Raw genomic sequence first — 22,132 nt, forward strand, 5'->3', positions numbered from 1 at the left:
CCCAGTTTAAAACTTGTCCAGTTTATCAAGAGGAAACAATGTTCACTAAATGAATATGATTTGTTATTCACAAGGAGAAAAAAACATTGGAAAATAAATCAGAAAGTGTTTTAGAGGACACTGGGGTTTGTTTATAAGAGATGCAGAAAAATCTCAGTAGCCTGGAATGTTGAAATGTCTCCGAAGGCAGGGGTCAGAGCATGCTTGTTTTCCTTTCTGGGTGAGGAGACGGTCTCTGAGGCTCTCTTTCTCTTGGGGGAAGCTCTGAACCCTGTTTCCTGAGCTCTCGCGGCCGCTGAGGCCATTCTGGTCTCCTCGTGCTTAGAACAGAAGTTGGGCAGGGATGTCCTTGGCTCCGCACTGCATTTCTCTCCGGTAGCAGCATCTTTCGCATTCTTTCCATTAGTCTACGAGGGTATCTTGAAATGGAAGTACATACAGATGTTATAGTTAATATCCCCCACACTGGCAGCCAATGTTTTTCTTAAATGGAAGCATTCTTGTACTGAACAAGTACGCTAGTGACGAAGTGCTTGTCATAGACAAGGATCTTAAGACCCAGGCAGAGGTTACCTCAGGACTGGGCAGGGGAGGGAAGGTGATCGGTCCCAGAAGGAGATTTAGAAAGTGTGGCTTTAACTCTGTAAGCTTTTTGGAGGACCAAGCTCCTTCCCGGTCCTGCTGCTCCCTGACAGGGGGGCTGCATGCTGAAACACGCCTTGCTCTTTTCTCTCTCTGCCCTGATTTCACACTTGACCTATTGGCCAGATGAGGAGAAGCTGTGGAGCCGCCTGGTCTTCTCTCTCACTCACTTTCTCTTGGGGGCCTCCGAGCAGGTGCTGGGGAGCAAGTCAGGCCCACCCTGGGGTCAACAGGGGGCGTGTCCGTGGTCACCTGGGCTCCAGGATGGTTTTGTCATTTCCCAGCTGGTTCTGACCACAAGAGAGGGGGAAATTTGCTCATTATTTGGCTTTCTCAATAATCCTCATGGTGTTTTCTTTCTTATGAAAAAGAAACAATTGTGGGGAAATGCTTAGACTTCAGAAAACTGAGTATTGGACACATTCATGTTTGCTTTGTAGTTCCTTTAATGTTCTCGTTAGCTTAAAGTTTTTCATGATGAAAAAGATTAAATGGGTTATTTAATTATTACTATACTAGTAGCCCAGGGCACAAAATCTGTGCACAAAATCAGCCCAGCCTGCACCCTCTCCAATTGGGGATCCCTAGGGGATGTCTAATTGCCGGTTTAGGCCGATCCCAGACATTCCTCTCGCAATATGAGACTGCTGGCTCCTCATTTCTCACCTGCCTGCCTGCCTGATTTCCCCTAACTGCCTCTGCCTGCCTGCCTGCCTGATCGCCCCCAACTGCCCTCCCCTGCTGGCCTGATCACTCCTAACTGCCTCTGCCTCAGGCCCCACCACCATGGCTTTGTCTGGAAGGAAGTTGGACATCCAGAAGATGGCCAGTCTACCTGGTCTAATTAGCATATTACCCTTTTATTAGTATAGATAGATTATATTGGATAAGATTGCTTAAATGGGGGAGAGAACCTTTTTCAGAAGGAGATGCTTTTGGCAAACAAAAATACATGATCCCTATATGTGGTCTGATAGCCAGCCATTCGCACTATACTGACAAACTGGTCAATAAAAAATTGAACCACTTTCTTACACCTTACACCAAAGAGCTGTTGCCCTTAAAACTCCTCCTCAGCCCCATGTTATGTTCCGCCTTCACAGATTACGTTCTGATTAGTCGGTTTCTATGCCAGTCAGTGTCAAAAGGTCTGCCTCCTAGGAAGCCATTGGCTCCTCGCAGTTCACCCAGATTTGGTTCTGATTGGTCAGTTTCTATGCCAGTCACCATCTCCAGGTCTATCTCTGGGCCTGATCAGAGAGGCACAGCTGATCAGCAGCCCCCACAGCTGCTGGGGAGGCCTGGAGAGAAAGAGAGGCAAGGGATGATCAACAGCTGCCACGGAGGAAGCAGATAATACTCTGCTTCTCTCTCTGGGCCTCTTTCCAGGTCTGATCTGCAGGACTGATTTCCATTCGGTCATTTTGGACATTACGGACCCTGGCTCTTTATATGTATAAAGATGTTTGAAAGTGAATGGACAGCTATAACTTGTAGAATCCTTTTTAATTTCATTAATGCTTGCACTGTTTTTATAATCCTCCACTAGCACGTTAGAGCACACAGCATGCGGGGGGGCCCAGAATAAAAGAACAGCTGGGATGATCTTTGCCCACTTCCTATGGACCACAGTCCTCTGACTTCATTGACATTGAGAGCAAGGGGCAGGGGCAGCAGGGGATAAGGAAGCAGACTCAGACGAGGGGGAGATCTGACGATTTCCGGGCAGGCAATGTGAACAGCCTGGTGGAGACCTTTGCTACAGGGGCTGCAATCTCAGGCTTGCACTTGGGTCAGCGTCACAAAGGGTGAACTCCAAGGGCAAAAATGTCAAAGGGCAAAAATTTTGGAAATAAGATTAACATCACGATTAGCCAAGGTTCACAATTTGCTTAAACAAATATATTGGCCTGAGAATTTACTGCCTGCTAGAATTTCCACTGGTTCCTTCCCATAATTTCCACCGCCAAAACCAAGACAAATCACATTCTAACTTCTTGTTTCATATCTCAGGGCGGTGCTATGTATATGGGTGGATCAGTGCCTCTTTGAAGAAGAGCAGACAATCCGAAGCATGAAACGCAGTTACATTAAGAAAGAGGGAGTCCAGCAGGCGTGGCTCAGTGGTTGAGTGTCAACCTATGAACAAGGAGGTCACGGTTCGATTCCCAATCAGGGCACATGACTGGGTTGTGGGCTCGATTCTCAGTAGACAGTTGATCAATGATTCTCTCTCATCATTGCTGTTTCTATATTTCTCTCTTCCGCTCTGAAATCAATAAAAATATATTGAAAGAGCCCGCATTTAATTAATTATGACTTCCCAGTATTTCACTGGTGTAAGAATAAGTCACTGGATCTCAGAGCAGGAAGGTCTAGGTTAGGACCGCTCACCTGGAGTGTAGTCGGGCCCTCCTCTCTCATCAGGGGTCAGCCACTCCCTGTTGGCACCCGCCTTACTCTGCTTCTCAGAAGGTGCCCAGGGATTTTCCTGTTCCTGCCACTGAGGCGAGCGAGCTGAGCAGACAGACAGAATGCTGACTTGGCTCAATGTTCCCCTCTTTTGTCCCCCGACAAAGTTGAGAAAGACAGTAAGAAAGGAAAATGGAGCAGGCCTGCAGTGTATGTAATTTACCAGTACGTACATGAGTGTCTACATGTGACAGCACTATGAATGCGTGGTGCTGATTCAGCACACACTAGCAGAAGTCCACCCATGGGCAGAGCCATGAAGACTGACAGGTGAGACCAACAGCAGCCTTCCCTCAAAGAGCTCAGTCACTGGTGAGCCGCAAGTGCAACCGCAGAATACGCTACGAGGTGAACAAACAAGCAAACGCTCAAGGACCATGGCCAATGCCTGTCACCTGGACGTCCGCCCCCCGAACCCACCAGTCCTAGGCTCCCCGCTCCGGTTTAAGCCCTGGGAGCCCTGGGCTAAGGGAACACAAGGAGATCATGGGGAGAGTGGGACACAGCGTGGTGCCCTCTCTGCGCCAGGAAGAGGGTGACGCTGCTTTCAGCTCAGGGAGAGTAAATACTTTTTACACCTCTGAGAGGACTCTGCCTGCCAGCTGGGCAAGGCTTTCCCAATGGCTGTCTGTGGGGAGCACGGCCAGGGCGAGGAGGAGCAGACACCGGAATGACAGTCACTGTCCCAGCGGGTCAGACGCTGGCCTCTGCCATTGTGCAAGGGGAGCCTCGGCCGGGTCCTGCCGAGCGGGGGGCCGGGGTGAGCCAGCGGGAGCAAGGGGCTCTGTGGCCACTGGCCTGGGAGGACACAGGGCTGACCCCGCCTGGCGGCCCACCGGCCACGGTGACCCCTGCCTGGCGCCTGGGTGGGGTGTGTGCTCTGCCCCCCTCCACAGCCTGCCCTGGGGCGGCTCCCCCGGGCCCTGGGGCGGCTGCTATTTCTACCCACGAGGGTGAAAGTCCAGGACCGCGACTTGGGTGGCCTTTACGACTTGAAAGGTATCAAAAGAGCGTTGTGGACATTTTCACACCTTGGGTTTCCTTATGTGCAACCTTTACCAACTAGTCATGATTTTCTGGGTAAAGTCCGACCTACTGAAAAATGACTATAAGATTTAAAAAAAAAAATAGCCATCAAATAAGGAAAAACAAAATCTGTAAAGATGTGCTCCCTGGTGGAAATCAGGACTCATTTTAAACGTTCCTACAATCTTGCATGTGGAAGCTGCCAGACTGTAAAGACGTGTGGAGCACTGGGGACAGTCGGAGGATGTGGTGAATCAAAGCCTTGTCGTCTGCTTCTTCACAGCGCTGTCCAGGAAGGAGCAGAAGAAAGAAGGTTCCAGAATAGCACCAGTGTCTAGAAAACTGGCTTCTAAGCTTTCCGTCTGAATGAGGCCATTGTGCGGACGCCTCAGTCTGTATGTGCTCACAGGGAGACAGCTTTTCACGGGGCGGCTACTCCCTGCTGCCTCTTTATATTTAGGAGCTCAGAGGACTTGATTTAATATGCTGAATTAAATGTCATTCCGGAGTAGAAAGGGCCACTTCATTTGCATGTTTACTCCGCCCATGCATGGAATGACATCCCGGCAGAACTGGCGGTGAGCTCCCAGTCACCGAACACCCAGAGGCGCGGGGCCGAGTGTCAGGTACAACAGTCCTTCTCGCCCCTGGGTTCTGGCCCAGGCCGGCCCAGGCCAAACTTAGGTCTCGGAGGCCGAAGGATGGGAACCTCGGCTCCCAGCTGAGGAGGAGAGCAGAAACAAGAGTTCGTCATGGGAACTGTGTGCGGAAAAGTGCTTTCTGGACATTTTCATAGAGTCCTCTTTGTGGCAATAAAAACAAACAATGAAAAAACCCACCAAACTCTTTACACCACCGCCAGGACCCCCCACGTCTAGAAAAAGAACACTTCCAGCAAACGGAGGCCCCCATGGGCACGTCTCCTTTTAAAATAAGAAGAAACTCAACAACAAAGAGGCCAACAACTCAAATAAAAAGTGGGCAGAGAATTGCAACGGACATTTCTTCAAATAAGTTACACCAGTGGCCAATAAACGCATAAGAAGATGCTCAGCGCCACTAATTATTAGGAAAAAGTAAATCAAACCGCAATGAGATGCCGCCTCACACCCAGTGGGAAGGATAGGATCAGAAAAGGAAAAGAAACCGAACTGTGGTGAGGATCTGTGGTGAGGATCTGTGGTGACGGGACCGCACACATGGCTGATGGCATTCCCATGGTATAGCCACCGTGGGAACCAGCCTGGCGGTTCCTGAGAAGTTAAACAGAACTCCAGTCCATGTGGTCAGTGGTCAGAGCACTGAACTGCGAACCAAAGTGTCTCGGGTTTAATTCCCAGTCAAGGGCATATACCTGGGTTGCAGATCCAAACACAATTGATCAATGTGTTTCTCTCACCTCTGTGTTTCTCTCTCTCCGTCTGCCCTCCTCCCTCCCTCCCTTCCACTCTCAAAACCAATGGGGAAAATATGCTCAGGTGAGGATTACCAACAACAACAACAACAACAACAAGTTAAACACAAAGCTACTGCGTGACCCCATAACTCCTCCTACAGAGACTACAATACCCCAACCATTTGAAAACACACGTTCACATAAAAATGTGTACTTGATTGTTCACAGCCCTGTCCACTTAGCCCCAAGGGGAAACAGCCCCAAAGTCCATCCATTGGTGAATGGACAGACAAAACGGGACACAGCCACACCGTGGGATATTATGCAGCGGTAAAAAGGAATGAAGTACGGCTACATGCCACAGTGTGAACGAACGTGGAAGCATAATGCTACGTGACACAAAGTGGCCTATTGCAGGATCCCGTCGCTATGAAGTGTAAAGAGCCGCATGTTTATGGAAACGGAAAGCGGCCTGTGGTCTCCAGCTTGTGGGCAAAGAGGAGTGGAAGCGCTTGCTGCTGGCTGTGGGGTTTGCATTGAGGGCGGAGAAAATTTCATTCCGAACTAGATGGTTGCAAAACAGTGTGAATGTACTTAGTGCCACTGAATTGCATCTTTAAAATGGTTAACTGGTAAAATAAATAAATAAATAAATAAAAAATTTAAATATATATTTCAAAGATGAAGGGGGAGGGAGAGACAGAAACATCAATGATGAGAGTCAGTGATCAGCTGCCTCCTGTATGTCCCCCACTGAGGATGGAGCCCACAACACAGTTATGTGCCCTGACTAGAATTTGAACTGTAACCTCCTGGTTCATAGGTCAATGCTCAACCACTGAGCCACACTGGCCAAACAAATGGAAACATTTTAATGTATATTTTGCCACAATGAAAAATACAAAACATGAATTACTCTAATCATTCAGTAATATGCTTTTAAAAAATTAAACTTTTTATTTTGAGGCACGTGTAGATTCCCATGTAGTCCTCACTTTATTCTACTTAAAACAGTAAAATAAAAAATATACAAACAAACACCTGGCCCTCGTGGCTAGTATAGGACTGTGTATCAGGGCTTCCCGTCACTAACACTGGGTAACAGGCAGCATGCTTTACTTGGTTACTCATCAGCCCACTGAGAGAACAACCTTCCCAAGTATTTTATCTTTAGTGGGATATAAAAGGAAACACACATAAGTCAAGACATTGAAGTCTGGATAATGCATGTACATACTCAAATTAATTTTGATAAGTGATGTCATATATATAAAGAAGAAACCCTAGCTGGTTTGGCTCAGTGGATAAAGCACCGGCCTGCAGACTGAAGGGTCCCAGGTCAAGGGCACAGGCCCGGGTTGTGGGCTTGATCCCCAGTAGGGGGAATGCAGGAGGCAGCCAATCAATGATTCTCTCTCATCATTGATGTACCTATCTCTCTCTCTCTCCCTCTCCTTTCCTCTCTGACATCAATAAATATATATTTAAAAAAATAAAAATAAATAAAGAACATAAATATGTTTGAGACCAGTTCTAATTGTTTTCGATGAATACTGGAGAAGATAATGATTTTCAAAATTAGTGAGAAAGTCTATAATATTCATATTACTATCAAGTTCAATGCTTGATTAAAGATATTTAATCACAACATTTTAATGTTTGTGTTCTAGTGAATGACTTTGAAGGTTATATATATATATTCATTTATTTATTTTAACCTGTAGCACAGGCATGGTCAGGGCTGAAAGAAATTCAGTCACAGGCCATTAAGTCGGAGGCCATAAAGCAAACACCACTTTTAAGTTAGGGGACACGTCCTTCAAATATCTGGCCTCCCGTCTCTCCGGGGTGCAGAACAAGCTAATGATACTTTTTTCCATGTGAAATAACCCGCACGTGCTGACGATATGTTCCGTGTGTTTGAACGGCTCCTTCAGGCATATAAGAACTTACTCTCTTTTCCAAATGTGTGAGAAACATTAAAAGGGAACGTTTAAGGCGCCATCCACCCCTTTCCTCTTCCTTTTTCCTGATTTTCTCCTCGTTTCCAAAGACCTCTTGTCCCCTCCCATGTTTCACCACTCTGTGCTGCTCTCTGTCTCCACGGGGACATGAAATGCCCAACCGCAGGCTAAACATTGACCAAATAAATAAACATGTAACTGGCCGTGGGCTCTGCCTCCAGCGGGATCATGGGATCAGACTCCCAGGAGGAGAGAGCTCAGGAGGAGGCACCTCCAGCCCCACGGGCATAAAGAGCCAGAAGGATCAGAGCCCTCGCTGTCCCTCACCGGAAACACACCCAATCAAATGTCTGGGATGAAGTATCTTCAATCACGCACTGAACTTGATAGCAATAGGAATATCATGGGCTTCCTCACTAATTTTGAAAATGATCATCTTCTCCACTATTTCATTCATCAGGAAGAATGAGAACTGGTCTCAAACCTGTTTATGTTCTGTATTAATAGCCCTGCACCTTCCCCAGTTCTGGCAATGCCTTTAAGAATGCACGACCGTTTAAAATCTAAGTACTTAGCAGGAATGGGGCTCCCATTTCCATCCTTCAGACTGTGTGCAGCCCTGGGAGGGCCCCTCCCCCCTACACACACCACCTACAGCTCCTGCAGCGGCTCCTGGACCCCGGAGACCCCAGGAGCCTCAGGAAGCTCAGCCGGACAAGGCCAAAGCCAGGGGCCAGGCCAGTCCTGAGTGGGAGCCCGCTCACCAGCGATGCTTCCGACATCCACCGAGCAGAGGACTCCCTTAGCCAGGCGAGGCCACGGTGCCAAGGGGTGGCCGTGAGGGGTGGGGACGCCACAAGCTGATCAAACGTGAATGTGATAAACAACGGGACCTTGCTTCAGAAGAGGTGCGCCCCATTCCCTGCCACCCCGCCCCCCTAAAGCTTGCAGGGGACACCTGAGGGAGGCGGAGAGAAGCTGCTCTGTGGCCACAGTGTGAGCGGCGGCTTATGTGAAACTCGGGGTCCCTGTGAGAGAGCAGGCACCCTCTGGGCCGGGTCCTTGTAAATGCCGTGGCCGCCCTGCCCTGCTCAGCCTGCCCACCGGACCCCTGCGTGGTCTCCAGCTCTCCTCCGGCTGCACATCTGACGGCTGCATGGAAACACAGGGTTGAGCCCTGGCCGGTGTTGCTCAGTGGACAGAGCATCAGCCGATGGGTTGAAGGGTCCGGGATTTGATTCTGATTAAGGGCACAAGCCAAGGTTGCAGGCTCCTCCCAGTGAGTGCGCGCAGGAGGCAGCCAATCAATGATTCACTCTCATCATCGAGGTTTCTCTCTCTCTACCCCTCTCCCTTCCTCTCTGAAATCAATTAAACTGTATTAAAACAACAACAACGTTTCCGCCAAGGCCCGGTGTGTGCGGGCGGTGCACACCACCTTCCTCTCTCCCGGCTTCTCCGTCCTTCCAGAAGCAAAGGTCAGCTGGGGATAGCAGAGGTCAGAGGCCGGGGGCCAGGCAACTCAGGAAGACCCCACCCCAGCCCTTCCCTCAGCTCAGCTCCCGGGAACCCTGGCTCCCGGGAGGGCGGGGGTCCCAGGCGGGCAGAGCCGAGCGTCTCAGTGAGTCCCTCTGCCCAGCTCCCAGCAGGCCGCCCTGCAGCTCTGGACGGCGAATCAGACCCGTTCCAGCCTCAGGGCCCCGAGGTGAGGACTCAGAAAAGAAAGTCAAGCACAAGGAAAAGGTACTGATGCCACGCGTTGACCGGACATGGTCGGGCACCTGTTTCCACAGCCGCAGGAAGCCTGAGAAGGCAGCGGGCGCAGGTGCTCCTGACCGACGGGCAGCCCTGCTCCGGGGAGAAAGGGGAGCTGGACACGCCCCGTGGAGGGAGGCCCTGCGCCGGCTGGGCCCACAGCGGCTTCTCCCAGGGGCGATGGAGACTCCTGGGCACAGGGGGCGGAGGCGGAGGGGGCACATGGGGGGGGGACAGGGGGGCAGAGGCAGCGCTGAGACTGCTGTGCTGGGACCCGCCGGGCTGAGCCTCGGTGAGGCTGGCCCTGGCCGCGGGCACCTCCGGCCTCCTCGGGCCTCTCGCCGGGCAGCGTGGGCAGAGGGGGCTGACCAGGAGAGTCTCCGCCCCGCCCCACGGGCGCCCTGACCCGCCAACCCTGTGACCTCAGAGGTAAGGGCTCCGGCCTGCACAGCGGGGAGAGGACGAGGCCTCCTCACAGCGGCCAAGGGCAGTACTGAGACCCGGTTACACCTGCTTTTACCCCCTTTTCCTGATGCGCCCTCTGCCCAGACGCACCCTGCAGAGCGGGATGCCAGAGGTGTCTCCTGCCTCTTCCCATCGCCCCCCTCCCTCGCCTCCCTCAGGGATGGTGCCCGAACGGGGCGAGGGCCCATCCCGGAGTCCCCCTCAGCCCATTCCTCTCCCCTCACCAGACAGATGCCGGGCACAGAGGCCAGAGAGTGCCTCGGGGCCCCTAGGCCCTGGGCGCTGGCGCTGGGCCTCACTGGCTGCAGCTCCCCTCTGCCCACGCACGGTGCCCGGCCCTCCCAGGGCGCTCACTTGCTTGGCAGTCGGCCCAGGCATGGTTTCGTCGGTGTGATGCCAGAACGCCCTGGCTGATTTCAGTGTGCTGCCTGGGTTGAGAACCGCTGCCTAAGCTGAAAGAACATTCTAGAAAAAATAAAGACCGGTGCTGTCCCCTTGCCTGCTTCTTTGGGACTGCAAGCCAGGTCCCTAGGGGAGGGAGGTGGCAGGCCCTGATCTTGGCCCGCCTGTGGAGTGTGGGGTCTTCGGGCTCCTGGCACCCCCGCCAGAGCCAGAGCGGTGTGAACGGCCTCCCCCCACGCCCACCTGCGGAGGTCGCCAACCCCGCTGAGACATGGCAGGACCTGGCCGGCACTCCACACACATGACCTGCCGTGGAATGCGCCCCGCCCCTCCCCTCCCCTCCCCTCCCCTCCCCCGCGGCCGGCCCGGCCAGCCCGGAGGCTTGGCAGCGGAGGGGCCTGGTGCAAAACAGATTCCTTTTCAAACCGCGTCACCGTCACCGCTGGTTATTCTGCAGGGAAGACACGGCTTCTAAGACAGCAGGCCTGGCTGCTACCACGAGGCGTGGAGGAGAGCGGGGGGGGGGGGGGGGGGGGGGGGCACCCCGCTCTCCTGCTCTCCTGCCCCGCCCAGGCCTCACGTCTGCCTGCCGGGCCACAGCGGCCTCGGAGAACAGCCCCCACGGCTCCTGCCTGGTGCCCACCTGTTACCCACGTGCCATGACCTTGCCAGGCTTACAGGAGCCTCAGGAGCCGCAGCGAGCGGCCCCGTGGCACATTCAGTGGGGGTGCACCGACCGTGCCGGCCTCGGACACACTGTGCCTCATCCTCTGACCCCCCACACCTGCGGCCTGCGTTTCCCTCGGCGGCTCCACTGCCCACGCCACCGGCTGCGCCGAGGGAGAGGCAGGAGCGGAGAAGGCGAGGAAGGCCTCGGACCCTGAGCCCCAGGCAGGCGCCCAGCGAGGGTTCAGGTGCTCACAGGTTCACCGCGAAAAGCCCAGCACACACCTAGCTCACTGAGGACAACAGAGCCTCCGCTCCTCCCTGCGCCCACAGTCCACACGCCCGCCTCCTGGCACTCAGGCTGAGGGGGGTGCGCCCCACAGGGAGTCCTCCCGGAAAAGACATGTCCCCTCCCTTCTCCAGAGTCCTTCCTGCCCCGCCCCCCGCCCCGCCCCACACTGGCTGCACTGCAGCACCGGAGCAGTCCTGCTCAGTGAGCCCGTCCCCTCCCCAGTGGGCACTCCCTCTCCCCAGTGGGTGCTCCCCTCCCCAGTGGGCGCTCCCCCTCCCCAATGGGCACTCCTCCTCCCCAATGGGTGCTCCCCTCCCCAGTGGGCACTCCTCCTCCCCAATGGGCACTCCTCCTCCCCAATGGGTGCTCACCCCCCATGGGTGCTCCCCTCCCCAGTGGGCACTCCCCCTCCCCAATGGGCGCTCCCCTCCCCAGTGGGCACTCCCCTTCCCCAATGAGTGCTCCCCTCCCCAGTGGGCGCTCCCCCTCCCCAATGGGCACTCCTCCTCCCCAATGGGTTCTCCCCCTTCCCAGTGGGTGCTCCCCTCCCCAATGGGCACTCCTCCTCCCCAATGGGTGCTCCCCCCCCATGGGTGCTCCCCTCCCCAATGGGCACTTCCCCTCCCCAATGGGCACTCCCCCTTCCCAGTGGGTGCTCCCCTCCCCAATGGGCACTCCCTCTCCCCAGTGGGCACTCCTCCTCCCCAATGGGTGCTCCCCCCCTCAGTGGGTGCTCCCCTCCCCAGTGGGCGCTTCCTCACTCTGAGGTGTCCCACCTCTACCCTGGCGTCCTCATTTCCAAGGATGCAATGGAGGAGGACACCACGTCCCTAACCCTCCCTCTCACTGCGACTTCCTCACTCTCTTTCCTCATTTGTTTTGCTGTTTGTCTTGAGAGGGAAACCAGGGTTACCCAAAATGTGAGAAATAGGAAGGTTCCAGAATCTTCCAGCCACCTCAGCCCTGGTCCCTGGACCACATTTCTATTCCACTGAAGCTTTGTATCGGGGCAGAGGCGGGAGCCATGTGCTCGCCCTCCTCCCTGAGGTGCTGGCTCTCCCTGTGGACAGGGGCACCGCTGAGGGCTGCCGGGCCCAGGCGCAGAGCAAGGAGCCTCCGAGTCACGTGGGGCTGCAGGGACTGCTCAGCCCCGGGCCTCTGCTCTGCAGAGAGAGGGGGGCAGATGCTCCCACTGCCTCAGCCCCCAGGGCCCGGCAGCCCTCCCCTTCCCCTGGTCCCGTGGCTGCGTGCCCGCCTGCCCGTGGCCTTCTCTGTCACCTGTGTGTGGCAGTGCGGGCACAGCGCGGCCCTGGGCAGTGGTGCGGGCACAGCGCAGCCCTGGGCAGTGGCTGTCGGGGGAGTGGAGGCCGAGGCGGGCTTTGGGGGCAGAAGAGGCTCTCCTCCGAGGAAGGAGGCCACAGCTGGGCTCGGCCTCAGGGAAGGCTTAGGGTCCCCTCTGGCTCCCGATTTCCCTGTCCCCCCGCCCCCCCCACTGTGCCCTGGGTGAGAAAGTGGGTAAGAAGCCCGGGGTGGGTCAGATAGGAAAGTGGCCCTCCCGCGGGGCCCCGTGTGAGCCCCGCGAAGAGAGAGTCACACGCTCTGTGAGGCCCCGACAGCTCCGTCCTGCTGGTCCCCAGTGACCAGCCACGCGGGCCGTGTGCTCTCAGACTCCCCCCTCGCCCAGACCAGCAGCGATGCCCCCACGGCCACGGTCCCTCCCTCTTCTCGCGGAGGGAGAAAAAGCACAAGGAGGGTCACAAGAGCAGCGAGCCGCAGCTCAGACTAAGATGTTTCATGTCCGCAGAGCGATTCATCACCGTGATGTCAGACAGAACGTTCCCGTGGATGTTTACAGGAGGGCTCAACGAAAAATTCCAGATGGGAAGCTTCTGGAACTCAGACTGGAACTCAGAGGACCTGCCACCTCCGAGAAAAACTCACCCGGGATTTTTTTCCTTAAAGAGAATTCCTGTTGCAGCGATGATCTGAGTTTCCCCCCGGGGAGGGCCAGGAACCGGCCGTCCCTCCAGCACGGCAGCTGAAGAGTGATCACAGTAGCACTGCTTTTTGTTTGTTTTTAAATATATTTTGATTGATTTCAGAGAGGAAGAAAGAGGGAGAGAGAGAACCATCAATGATGCGAGAGCATCATGGATCCGCTGCCTCCTGCACGCCCCCCACTGGGGATCTACCCCTCACCCGGGACACATGCCCTGACTGAGGTTGTGGGCTCCATCCCCAGAGCGGAGTGTGCGGAGGCAGGCCATCAGTGGTCCCCTCTCACCATTGATGTTTCTCTCACCCCCTCCCCCGCTTCCTCTCCGAAATCAATAAAAGCATATTAAAAATAAATAAGTACTGCTCCATAAATGGGCTGGCTGCCTTACAAGTCATTATACTGGGAAGTCTATAAAGTACCCTCTACAACGTGGGTGAGGATGAGGAGAGACTCTGCAGAACACGCCCCCATGAGGAAGACTGCTCCCTCGCGATGTAAAGAAAATGCTGAGTGCGATGCCATCACCCCCTGAGTCTGCTCCCTAAGTGCCTCCGGCCAAGGTTTTCTCACCGCCTCTCAGACCTGAGACCTTCCCCAACTTGGACGGTGCCTTTTTAGGCCTAGCTGGTTTGCCAGCTACTTGCTGGCTATGTTAGGTAACACCTCCGATTGTTCTCCTTGCTGAATTCCCAGACCAGAGCATAGATCTTATCTGCCAACTCCTCATTAGCTGCATTGCTGCCTTCTGAGTCTTTCCTAATGAGGCACCTCCACACACAAAACCCTGTACTTGCATCTCAGCTCCTGAGAGGCCACGTGGGCTGGTCAGAAACACATTCAGACATCTAAACTGTCAATCTGTCAGCAACCCACACAGCCCACACAGCCCCCTAGAAAACTCAGAACGGCCTGTTTCCCAATCACAAAACCTCCCGGGACACGCAAGCTGAGTGGCAGAGCGGCAGGAGACTCGCATCAGCGTGAAGGAAAGCATTTTTCGAGGGTTTGAGACCCTTGATCTGCAGCCTCGGTGCCTCTTTCAGCTGCCCTTCCCTAGCGGGGAACTCATCTCCTAAAAAATGTGCATCAACAAGGCTACGGCCGATCCAGATCAACTTATCACACGAACACAAATTGAGCTTTGCAGAACGTATGCCAGGATTCCGAGCCTTGTGGTCTGCAGGGAGGGAAATCGGAAGTGGTGAGGGCCATGAGGGAGGCCGGAGGGGAGTGGGGGGCAGGGAGCAGGAGGCTGTGGTGCCAGTGCCAGGAACCCTGGGAATGAGTGAGACTCCTGACTATGGGAGCCCTGAGGACGTTCCCTAATAAATTCAGCCATCACCCCTAATATGCCTATTTTTTTAAAAACTGGAACTCTTCACACACTAAATTGGTAAATGTACACGGATGTTAAGACCCACATTAAAAACCACATACAGAAGTAATTTGGCGTTTGCTCCGAAAGCTAGAAATTTTTTATCCTAACAACTTTTAAAAGTTCAGCTTCTAGGCAGTCGCTGTTTTCACTTTTTTACATGCGTACCTCTGGCGCCTGGGGATCTGTGAGGAATAAGTATCCAGCTGTGTCCATTGCTGAGCTACAGAAGCACCCCCGCGGTGAACGACTATATACCGACAATGGAGTCACGTTGTATTTACAGGGACCACATACTCCCCCTTCCCTCTGCTCTGGGCCTGGCCCTTCCTTTCTAGTTGTACTAATTCTTGGTAGATCCTTTCCCCTCCGGGACCTCAGTTCTACTTATGTGCTAGCAGCTCTTGTACATCATCCCCAGCTTGTTCCTGAACTTCAATCTGCAAGCTCAGTGCCTAAGGGACCTTCTCCTATGGATTTATTCATCCTGCCTAACGGTTTTTTGAGCATCTGTTCGGAGCTGGGAATTAATTCTCAGAGCCAGGAACCTAACAGGCCTCCGTCTCCACTCTCTGCTCATGTTACAGAGACGCAAAGCCAAACCACCAAGATCACAGGTTAAGCTGAGGCCGGGGAAGGGCTCCTGGGAGAAGGGACAGTGTCCTAAAGCTGCTTTGGGAAGGCCGCGCGGAGAAGAGAGGACACCGCGCACCAGCCTGGAGGGAGGGAGGCAGGGAGGACGCGAGGTCTGTCGGAGACCTCAAACCAGAGAGGCCGTTTTCCTGGCAAGCCAGCTCTCCTGTTTCCCGTCTCCGAAGGGTGCCTCATCTATCCCGGCATCCAAATAACTAACTAACAATAAATCAAGATCCCTACACTGGATGTTGGAAGCAGCCCGTTGCCTTCTCTAGCACAGAGGTGTGGACGAGGAAGCCGGAAGGCTGGTCAGCCTTGCAGCTCTGAGAGGCCAGAGCCAGCACCCACAGTCTAGTGGAGACAAGGGCAGCTGAAGCAGCCTCCACCTGTCAGTCTTAAGTCGATCCTTGCTGATGGGCTGTTACTGGCATTGCCTGTCTAGAGGCTGTGGGTGGATCCCATAGTCTCAATAAAAGGAACGGCGAGGCCAGAGCGGCGTGGAGTCCTTCCCCTGGAGTTGGGCTCCCGCCCGGCCCCCAGTATTTCCAAGTTAATATTTCCTAGTCTCTTTCATTTGCGTGCAGCCTCCTCCAGAACCCAAACCTTGAACCTGAACTCTGAACCACGAGGGACATGGGGGAGGGGGCACCCGCAACTGGACTCTTTCAGTGACTGATGCTCCGCAGCCCAGGCGCCTCTGACCCCCTGGTGCCATTCATTCCCACTGAGGACGGCAGTCCCTGTCTGTCAGGGCACCACTGCACCCTGGATCGCTCTAGCCGGCACTCCCAGAGCCAACCTCCTGCCTCCAGCCCGCCCCCTGCAGCCAGGCCGGGAGGCTGTGAGTGCAGTTTATCGCCTCCTCCTGCTCCAATTCCCCTGGTTTCTCCCAACGGCCAAACCCACACACTCCATCCCACGACTGCATACGCTGTTTCATCTGTGGACTTTTTTTTTTTTTTTAATATATTTTATTGATTTTGTACAGAGAGGAAGGGAGAGAGATAGAAAGCTAGAAACATCAATGAGAGAGTGTGATCAATCAGCTGCCTCTTGCACACCCCCTATTGGGGATATGCCCGCCACCAAGGTACATGCCCTTGATCGGAATCGAACCCGGGTCCCTTCAGTCCCCAAGCCAACGCTCTATCCATTGAGCCAAACCGGTCTCGGCTCATCTGTGGACTTTTATTGTTAGCAACCAAGAGGGTTTCAGTTCCAGAATACCTGAACTGTGGAAACGATGACTCAACGTCTGGTACAGAGAAACTGGGGTGGACAGAACTGAGCAGAGGCTTAGAAAAGGAAACGGCCCCGGAGAGGAGGAAGGTCCGACCTGTCTCTAACGGAGTAATGGGAGTGACACCCAGAGTCTGGAACCCAGGCATGAGATGAGAAAAACGTCTAACACTTAATAGCCGGGCAGAAACAGCAAAATGCCATCTGACACGTGTCAGACCCAGTGAGATGAAACAAACTTGCCAGCGCCTCGCTGCTGTGCCCAGTGGGGTTCCCAATCCTCCTTCACAGGAGCCGGTGGCCAGTGGAAATGGACAGAGCACACGCTGTGTGGAGAGGTATGTCACGGCAGGGCTTCCATCTGCTCCACATGGTCTTTCCCCATTCATGAGCAGCAGATGGAATTAGACTACAGAGCAGTTTCCAAAGAATTATGGTCCATTCTGCTCTTCAGAATATGATTTAAAAATTAAGCTTTTTATTTTCTATGCTCCTATCACTATTCTGACATTTCTACCTATGCATCTAGGAAAATTCATATCCTTTGGTAACGGTATAAAATGGAGTTTTAAAAATAGGAATCCTTATGGATATTTTAAGTACTTTATAGACATAAAAACATGCTTTCTTTTAAAGAAGTTTTATAGTTACATATAGTAATCAACTGGAGATAGCCTTAAACTGGACTGCAACTCAGTAGAGGTAGGTGTAGGTAGAGACCTGGATTCTAATTTCTGGAACTTCCTCAGCAGATGCAGCTGGCCCATGGACCACACTTGAATATAAGGCCTGAGTCAGTGGTTCTTAGCCCTGAGGTCTATTGGGATCACCTGGAAAGCTTAAAAAAAAAAACAAAACCCAAAACATAGCATTTCTAGTGGTAAAAGGTCCAGTCTGGGTACTGAGTTTCTGACTCCCAAGCAGCTAAATTTGAGAAGCTGTGGCCCAAGATGGACCGGTTAGATCCGTGGTCGACAAACTGCGGCTCATGAGCCACATGTGGCTCTTTGGCACCTTGAGTATGGCTCTTCCACAAAATACCATGGCCTGGGTGAGTCTATTTTGAAGAAGTGGCATTAGAAGTTTAAAAAATTTGGCTCTCCAAAGAAATTCTAATCTCCTGTTGATATTTGGCTCTGTTGACTAATTAGTTTGCCGACCACTGGGTTAGATTACCAGCAGGCTTTCTTTTCCCTAACTTCTATTTCTGGGGAGAAGAGCCCAGAATGAGCATTCTGCATAGATTATGAGAGTAACAGGTGCCCCAAATCTCCAAAACCTGAGAGTATGACTCATTGTCAGTCGAGTTTTTAAATTCATAATCTGGGTGTCTTCATTTATATACCTCTATCACAGGACTTAAAAACGTATTTGAAAGTTAAATATTCAAGGAGTTGTAATGAAATGACAATCTGATTTATTTTAAAGGACGTAGGTGTGTAAAAATGTGAATTTAAGGTCTATGGAGATATCTATTCCTAATTACAAATAAAAAGCTCAGATTAGCTGGGAAGTTTTAGGAAATAATTCCCAAACCCGGTCCTCACACCAGCAGGAAGACCCAGGCTCAAGAAGGAGGATGAAAAAGTTTACTTAGTGTCAGTCCCTACTTGAGGTAGGCAAGTTGATCCTGGGTTACAAATGAATTATCACTCTTTCCTCATAAGGCTTTTCCTCATTATTGCTAAACTGAGGATTATAAAGGGTCAAGCTGCAAGTACAACAAGGCTCCCTTCTTAGTGATTAGAATTGCACATTAAAAAAAAAAAAAGTAACAGGATGTAGAGGAAGTCCAGTAATAATGTGAAAACACACAGACACAGCGTTAAGTATCACTATGACAGGCCAAAAAAGACAGTGTGGCAGTGCAAGCAAATGGGTCCAGACTGGGGGACTCCTTCCTATCGCCACTCATTAGCCCTCGCCAGCCAATCAGACCGACGGTCTCATGTGGAAAAGAGGGCGCCTGGACAGATGACTGAGAGGCCCTCGCAGACCATGCTTCGCGCCGTATAAAAAACTGGTTCAGAGGCCCTCTGAAGCGACTACAGTGAACCCTAACTAAGAGACTTGTTAAGCCAATCATGTTGAAACAACTCTGGGGTTTTCTTTAAGGAAAAAAACATGTTAAATTTGCCTTCAAAAAGGGCTACTATTTGGCTATCATTGGAAATAGCCTTTTTTTTTTTTTTTTAAAGGACGGTCGGGCAAGTGGGGAGGAAGCGATCCAACACACATGGAGCGGGACCACCAGGCAGAAGCCAAATAAAGAGTGTGAATGAGGATAAGGAAGCATGAGGAGCGTTTCCTGAGGAAAACGATTTCCAGGCAGGAAGCATGGGCTTCACGATCCACCCCAAGGACACACAGGATTCTTATAAATACACACAGCGTTTCCCAGTACAGCCAACTCATGATTCCGAGGTCAAATCATCCTAATCAATGAAAGCGGAAGTGCGTGGAGATTATTCCTTTAATTTATTGTTCCGCTTTAAATACCCGTCCCGCCAGCCACAGACCACCCGCGTGACGGGTGCGTGGCCGGCCCGCGGGCACCGCACAGACTGCTCCGGCGGCTTCTGCTCCGGCTGCCGGGCAGGTGCCGGGCAGGTGCCGGGCAGGGGCACAGGGCTCTCCGAGTGCCGGCCCCGCCGTCAATCCTCCTCGGAGCTGGAGTCCTCCTGGTCCGAGAGCTCGGGGACGGGGAAGCGGAGGACGGCGGCCAGGCCGGTGAGCTGGCTGAGCTGCTCGCCGGACACGTGCAGGCTGGAGAAGATGCGCACGGTGCCCGCGCTCTCCCGCACGCTGTCCACCAGCCGCACGTAGCGGCTGCGGGCGGCCACGTCCTGGTGCCGGAAGAGCTCGTCGCTGATGAGCAGCGTGTCGATGGCCAGCGCCTCGTTGGCCTTCTCCACGTGCCTGAGGCCGTAGCAGGCGCGGTCGGGCTCGTGCTGCAGCATCTTGTAGAAGTCGTCCAGGGCCTTCACCTCCCCGGCGGCTCTGGTGTCCGCCAGGCGGCTGGCCACCGCGGGGTCGCACAGCGCCTCCTTCAGGGAGTACTTGTGTCCGGAGGAGGCGTGCACCTGCAACCGCAAGGACGTCAGACAGAGGCCCGCCGCAGCGCCATCCGCAGCCCGCGGCCCGGGGCCCGGCGCCCAGCGCCCAGCGCCCAGCGCCCAGCGCGGGGCCGGCTCTACACGCTCAGGGCCCTGGGCCTCGGTGACTGGACACATTTGCCAGCTTTTCTCACTGTCTCACTGACCATCCCCGTCAAACGAAGCCTCTCCCCCCTGACACGTGCCCCAGGTCTAAAGCTTCAGGAATAGTTTCTTTGTTGTTACTTATTTTAATCCTCACCAGAAGATACTGTTTCCATTGTGTTTTATTTATTTATTTATTTATTTATTTATTTATTTTGAAAGAGTGGGAGAGGGAGAGACAGAGAGAAACATCGATGTGAGAGGCACATGGATTGGCTGCCTCTCCTGGTACCTGCCCTTGATTGACGGGAATGGAACCTGGGACCCTTCGGTCCGCAGGCCGACGCTCTACCCACTGAAGCACACAGGCCGGTGCCCCAGAACAGTTCCTACCTACAGCCCCTGTCCTCCCCCCGCTGCGCACGCTCAGCCCCCGGAGGAGGGCTCACCTGCAGGAACTTGGCCCGGTTCTCCAGCAGCACCTTGTTGTCCGTCTTCACCGCCTGCTGGAACATGTAGTCGCAGAACTGCTCGCGCACGAAGCCCGGGCTGGCCACCAGGACGCACTTGACCACGTCGAAGTGGACGTGGCGCTGGATGGCCTGCACCACCTGGTCGTAGAAGCGCTCCAGCGCGCGGTCGTGCTGGCCGCAGTGGCCGCGGCGCTTGCGCGGGATGGTGACCTCCACCTTGGCGCGCGTGAGCGTCATGCTGGGCGTGACCAGGCACACGTGCGCCAGCCCCTCCTGCATGACCACGGCCGCCACGTCGGCGCTCCAGGCCGGGTCGCAGGCCTGCTCGATGCGCTCCAGCACCACGCTGTCCCACTGCTTCTTGGCCAGCGTGAACTGGCGGTTGGGCTCCAGCTCGATGGTGTGGTAGGCGCCCATCTTGACGTACTCGTTCTCCTGCAGGTTGGTGCCCTTCACGCGCAGCTGGCAGGCCTGCGAGTCGAAGTCCACGGCCTCCACGCACAGCGTGAGCGTGGTGCGCACGCGGCTGCTGCCCACGCTGCCCGTGGCCGACTCGGTCTGCACCTTGCGGATGGTGGAGGCGCGCAGGCTGTCGCCCACCTGCACCAGGTTGTAGGTGTGCCACATGTCCTCCGGCTCCTCGGGCACCAGCGTCACCTGGCCCGCGTTGTCCTTCTCGATGTCCTTCCGCAGCAGCTTCATGGCGCGGGCCTGGGGGCCGGGGCGCGGGGTCTGGGGGGGGGCGGGCCCGCCTAGGGCTCCCCAGGCGCGGCCGGCGGGCAGGGAGGCCGGGCTCCCCAGGCGCGGCCGGCGGGCAGGGAGGCCGGGCTCCCCAGGCGCGGCCGGCGGGCAGGGAGGCCGGGTTCCACAGGCGCAGCCGGCGGGCACACTCACTCCGGCCCCGCCATCCTCGGTCCGGGGCGCCGCCACCCCCGGCGCGAGAGGCCCCCCAGGAACACGGCCCGTGCGCGTCCCCGCCGCGGCGCCGCCCGGGGCTGATGCAATGAGGGCGCATGCGCAGCCGCGCCGCCCGCAGCCCCGCCCCCGCGCACGTCTGACGTCCGCCGGGGGGCGGGGCCTCAGCTGGCGGCGCGCGCAGGCGCAGTGCGCGGGGAGGCGCAGCGGCCAGGGAGCCTCCGGGGCGGGCGGACGCAGTGCTTTCCCGCGAGTCCTTGGTTTTAAGGCTCCAGCGGCCCTTCCCACGCCTCCCCTCTTCCTGTTTGCGGGGAGTCTGGGGGCGCCCCTCCCGTTTGCGGCGAGTCTGGGGGCGCCCCTCCCGTTTGCGGCGAGTCTGGGGGCGCCCCTCCCGTTTGCGGCGAGTCTGGGGGCGCCCCTCCCGTTTGCGGGGAGTCTGGGGGCGCCCCTCCCGTTTGCGGGGAGTCTGGGGGCGCCCCTCCCGTTTGCGGGGAGTCTGGGGGCGCCCCTCCCGTTTGCGGGGAGTCTGGGGGCGCCCCTCCCGTTTGCGGGGAGTCTGGGGGCGCCCCTCCCGTTTGCGGGGAGTCTGGGGGCGCGAGGGGGAGTGGGCGCCGGTTAAAGCGGCGAGAGCTGCCGCGCTCCGCCTGCTCCCCGCGGAGCCTCCGTCAAAGCTTCCCTAAAACGGAAAGGGGTCTCAGCGTGCGGACTGGCCCTGCGCTCGCCTCACTTGGGATGCTGCCCTGTCCGCCGCCGGGGCCTGATCAGCCCGGGGTCAGAGCAGGTCCCGGGACGGAGGGAACCCCAGGACCCAGCACAAAGAACCCAGGGTTCCAGCACCCAGGGACCCAGCACCCAGTGTCCCGGAACCCGAAGCCCAGGGACCCAGCACTCAGGTTCCCCGGAACCCAGGATCCCGACACCCGGAGCCCAGGGACCAGGGACCCAGCACCCAGGGTCCCAGCACCCAGAGCCCAGGGACCAGGGACCCAGCACCCAGGGTCCCGGCACCCAGAGCCCAGAGCCCAGGGACCCAGCACCCAGGGACCCGGCACCCAGAGCCCAGAGCCCAGGGACCAGGGTCCCAGCACCCAGAGCCCAGGGTGGCGGCCTCAGCCCGCTGCTCTGCGCGGGTGAGGGCTTTCGGGTGGGGGTTGGGTCACCGCTGAGAGCCCAGGTTTGGGAAGTGAGGAGCCGGACCCACTAGGACCCGGATCT

The 22,132-nt window shown here is 55.4% G+C and overlaps 2 protein-coding genes across 3 annotated transcripts in view; both read right to left on the reverse strand.

The window, feature by feature from the left end:
- Nucleotides 1-22,132, reverse strand: part of ITGA1 (integrin subunit alpha 1) — a 127,563-nt gene that overhangs the window by 55,401 nt on the left and 50,030 nt on the right. The window lies entirely within an intron of this gene.
- PELO (pelota mRNA surveillance and ribosome rescue factor) lies at nt 16,265-21,096 on the reverse strand. The gene is made up of 2 exons (XM_036409787.2): nt 19,979-21,096; nt 16,265-19,412 (listed from the first exon to the last, which is right to left on the reverse strand). Exons 1-2 carry the CDS (start codon nt 20,702-20,704, stop codon nt 18,984-18,986), a joined length of 1,155 nt encoding a protein of 384 aa, XP_036265680.1. The 5' UTR covers nt 20,705-21,096; the 3' UTR covers nt 16,265-18,983.

This window comes from Pipistrellus kuhlii, unplaced genomic scaffold (genome assembly GCF_014108245.1).
Source record: "Pipistrellus kuhlii isolate mPipKuh1 unplaced genomic scaffold, mPipKuh1.p scaffold_m20_p_4, whole genome shotgun sequence".
NCBI classification, from domain to species: domain Eukaryota; kingdom Metazoa; phylum Chordata; class Mammalia; order Chiroptera; family Vespertilionidae; genus Pipistrellus; species Pipistrellus kuhlii.

What these genes read in the sequence shown, in the direction of transcription:
- PELO (XM_036409787.2), bottom strand. Translation starts at nt 20,704, where the DNA reads ATGAAGCTGCTGCGGAAGGACATCGAGAAGGACAACGCGGGCCAGGTG. An exon ending in ACCGGGCCAAGTTCCTGCAG is followed by an intron (nt 19,413 to 19,978) that starts GTGAGCCCTCCT and finishes TTGCGGTTGCAG; the next exon opens with GTGCACGCCTCCTCCGGACA.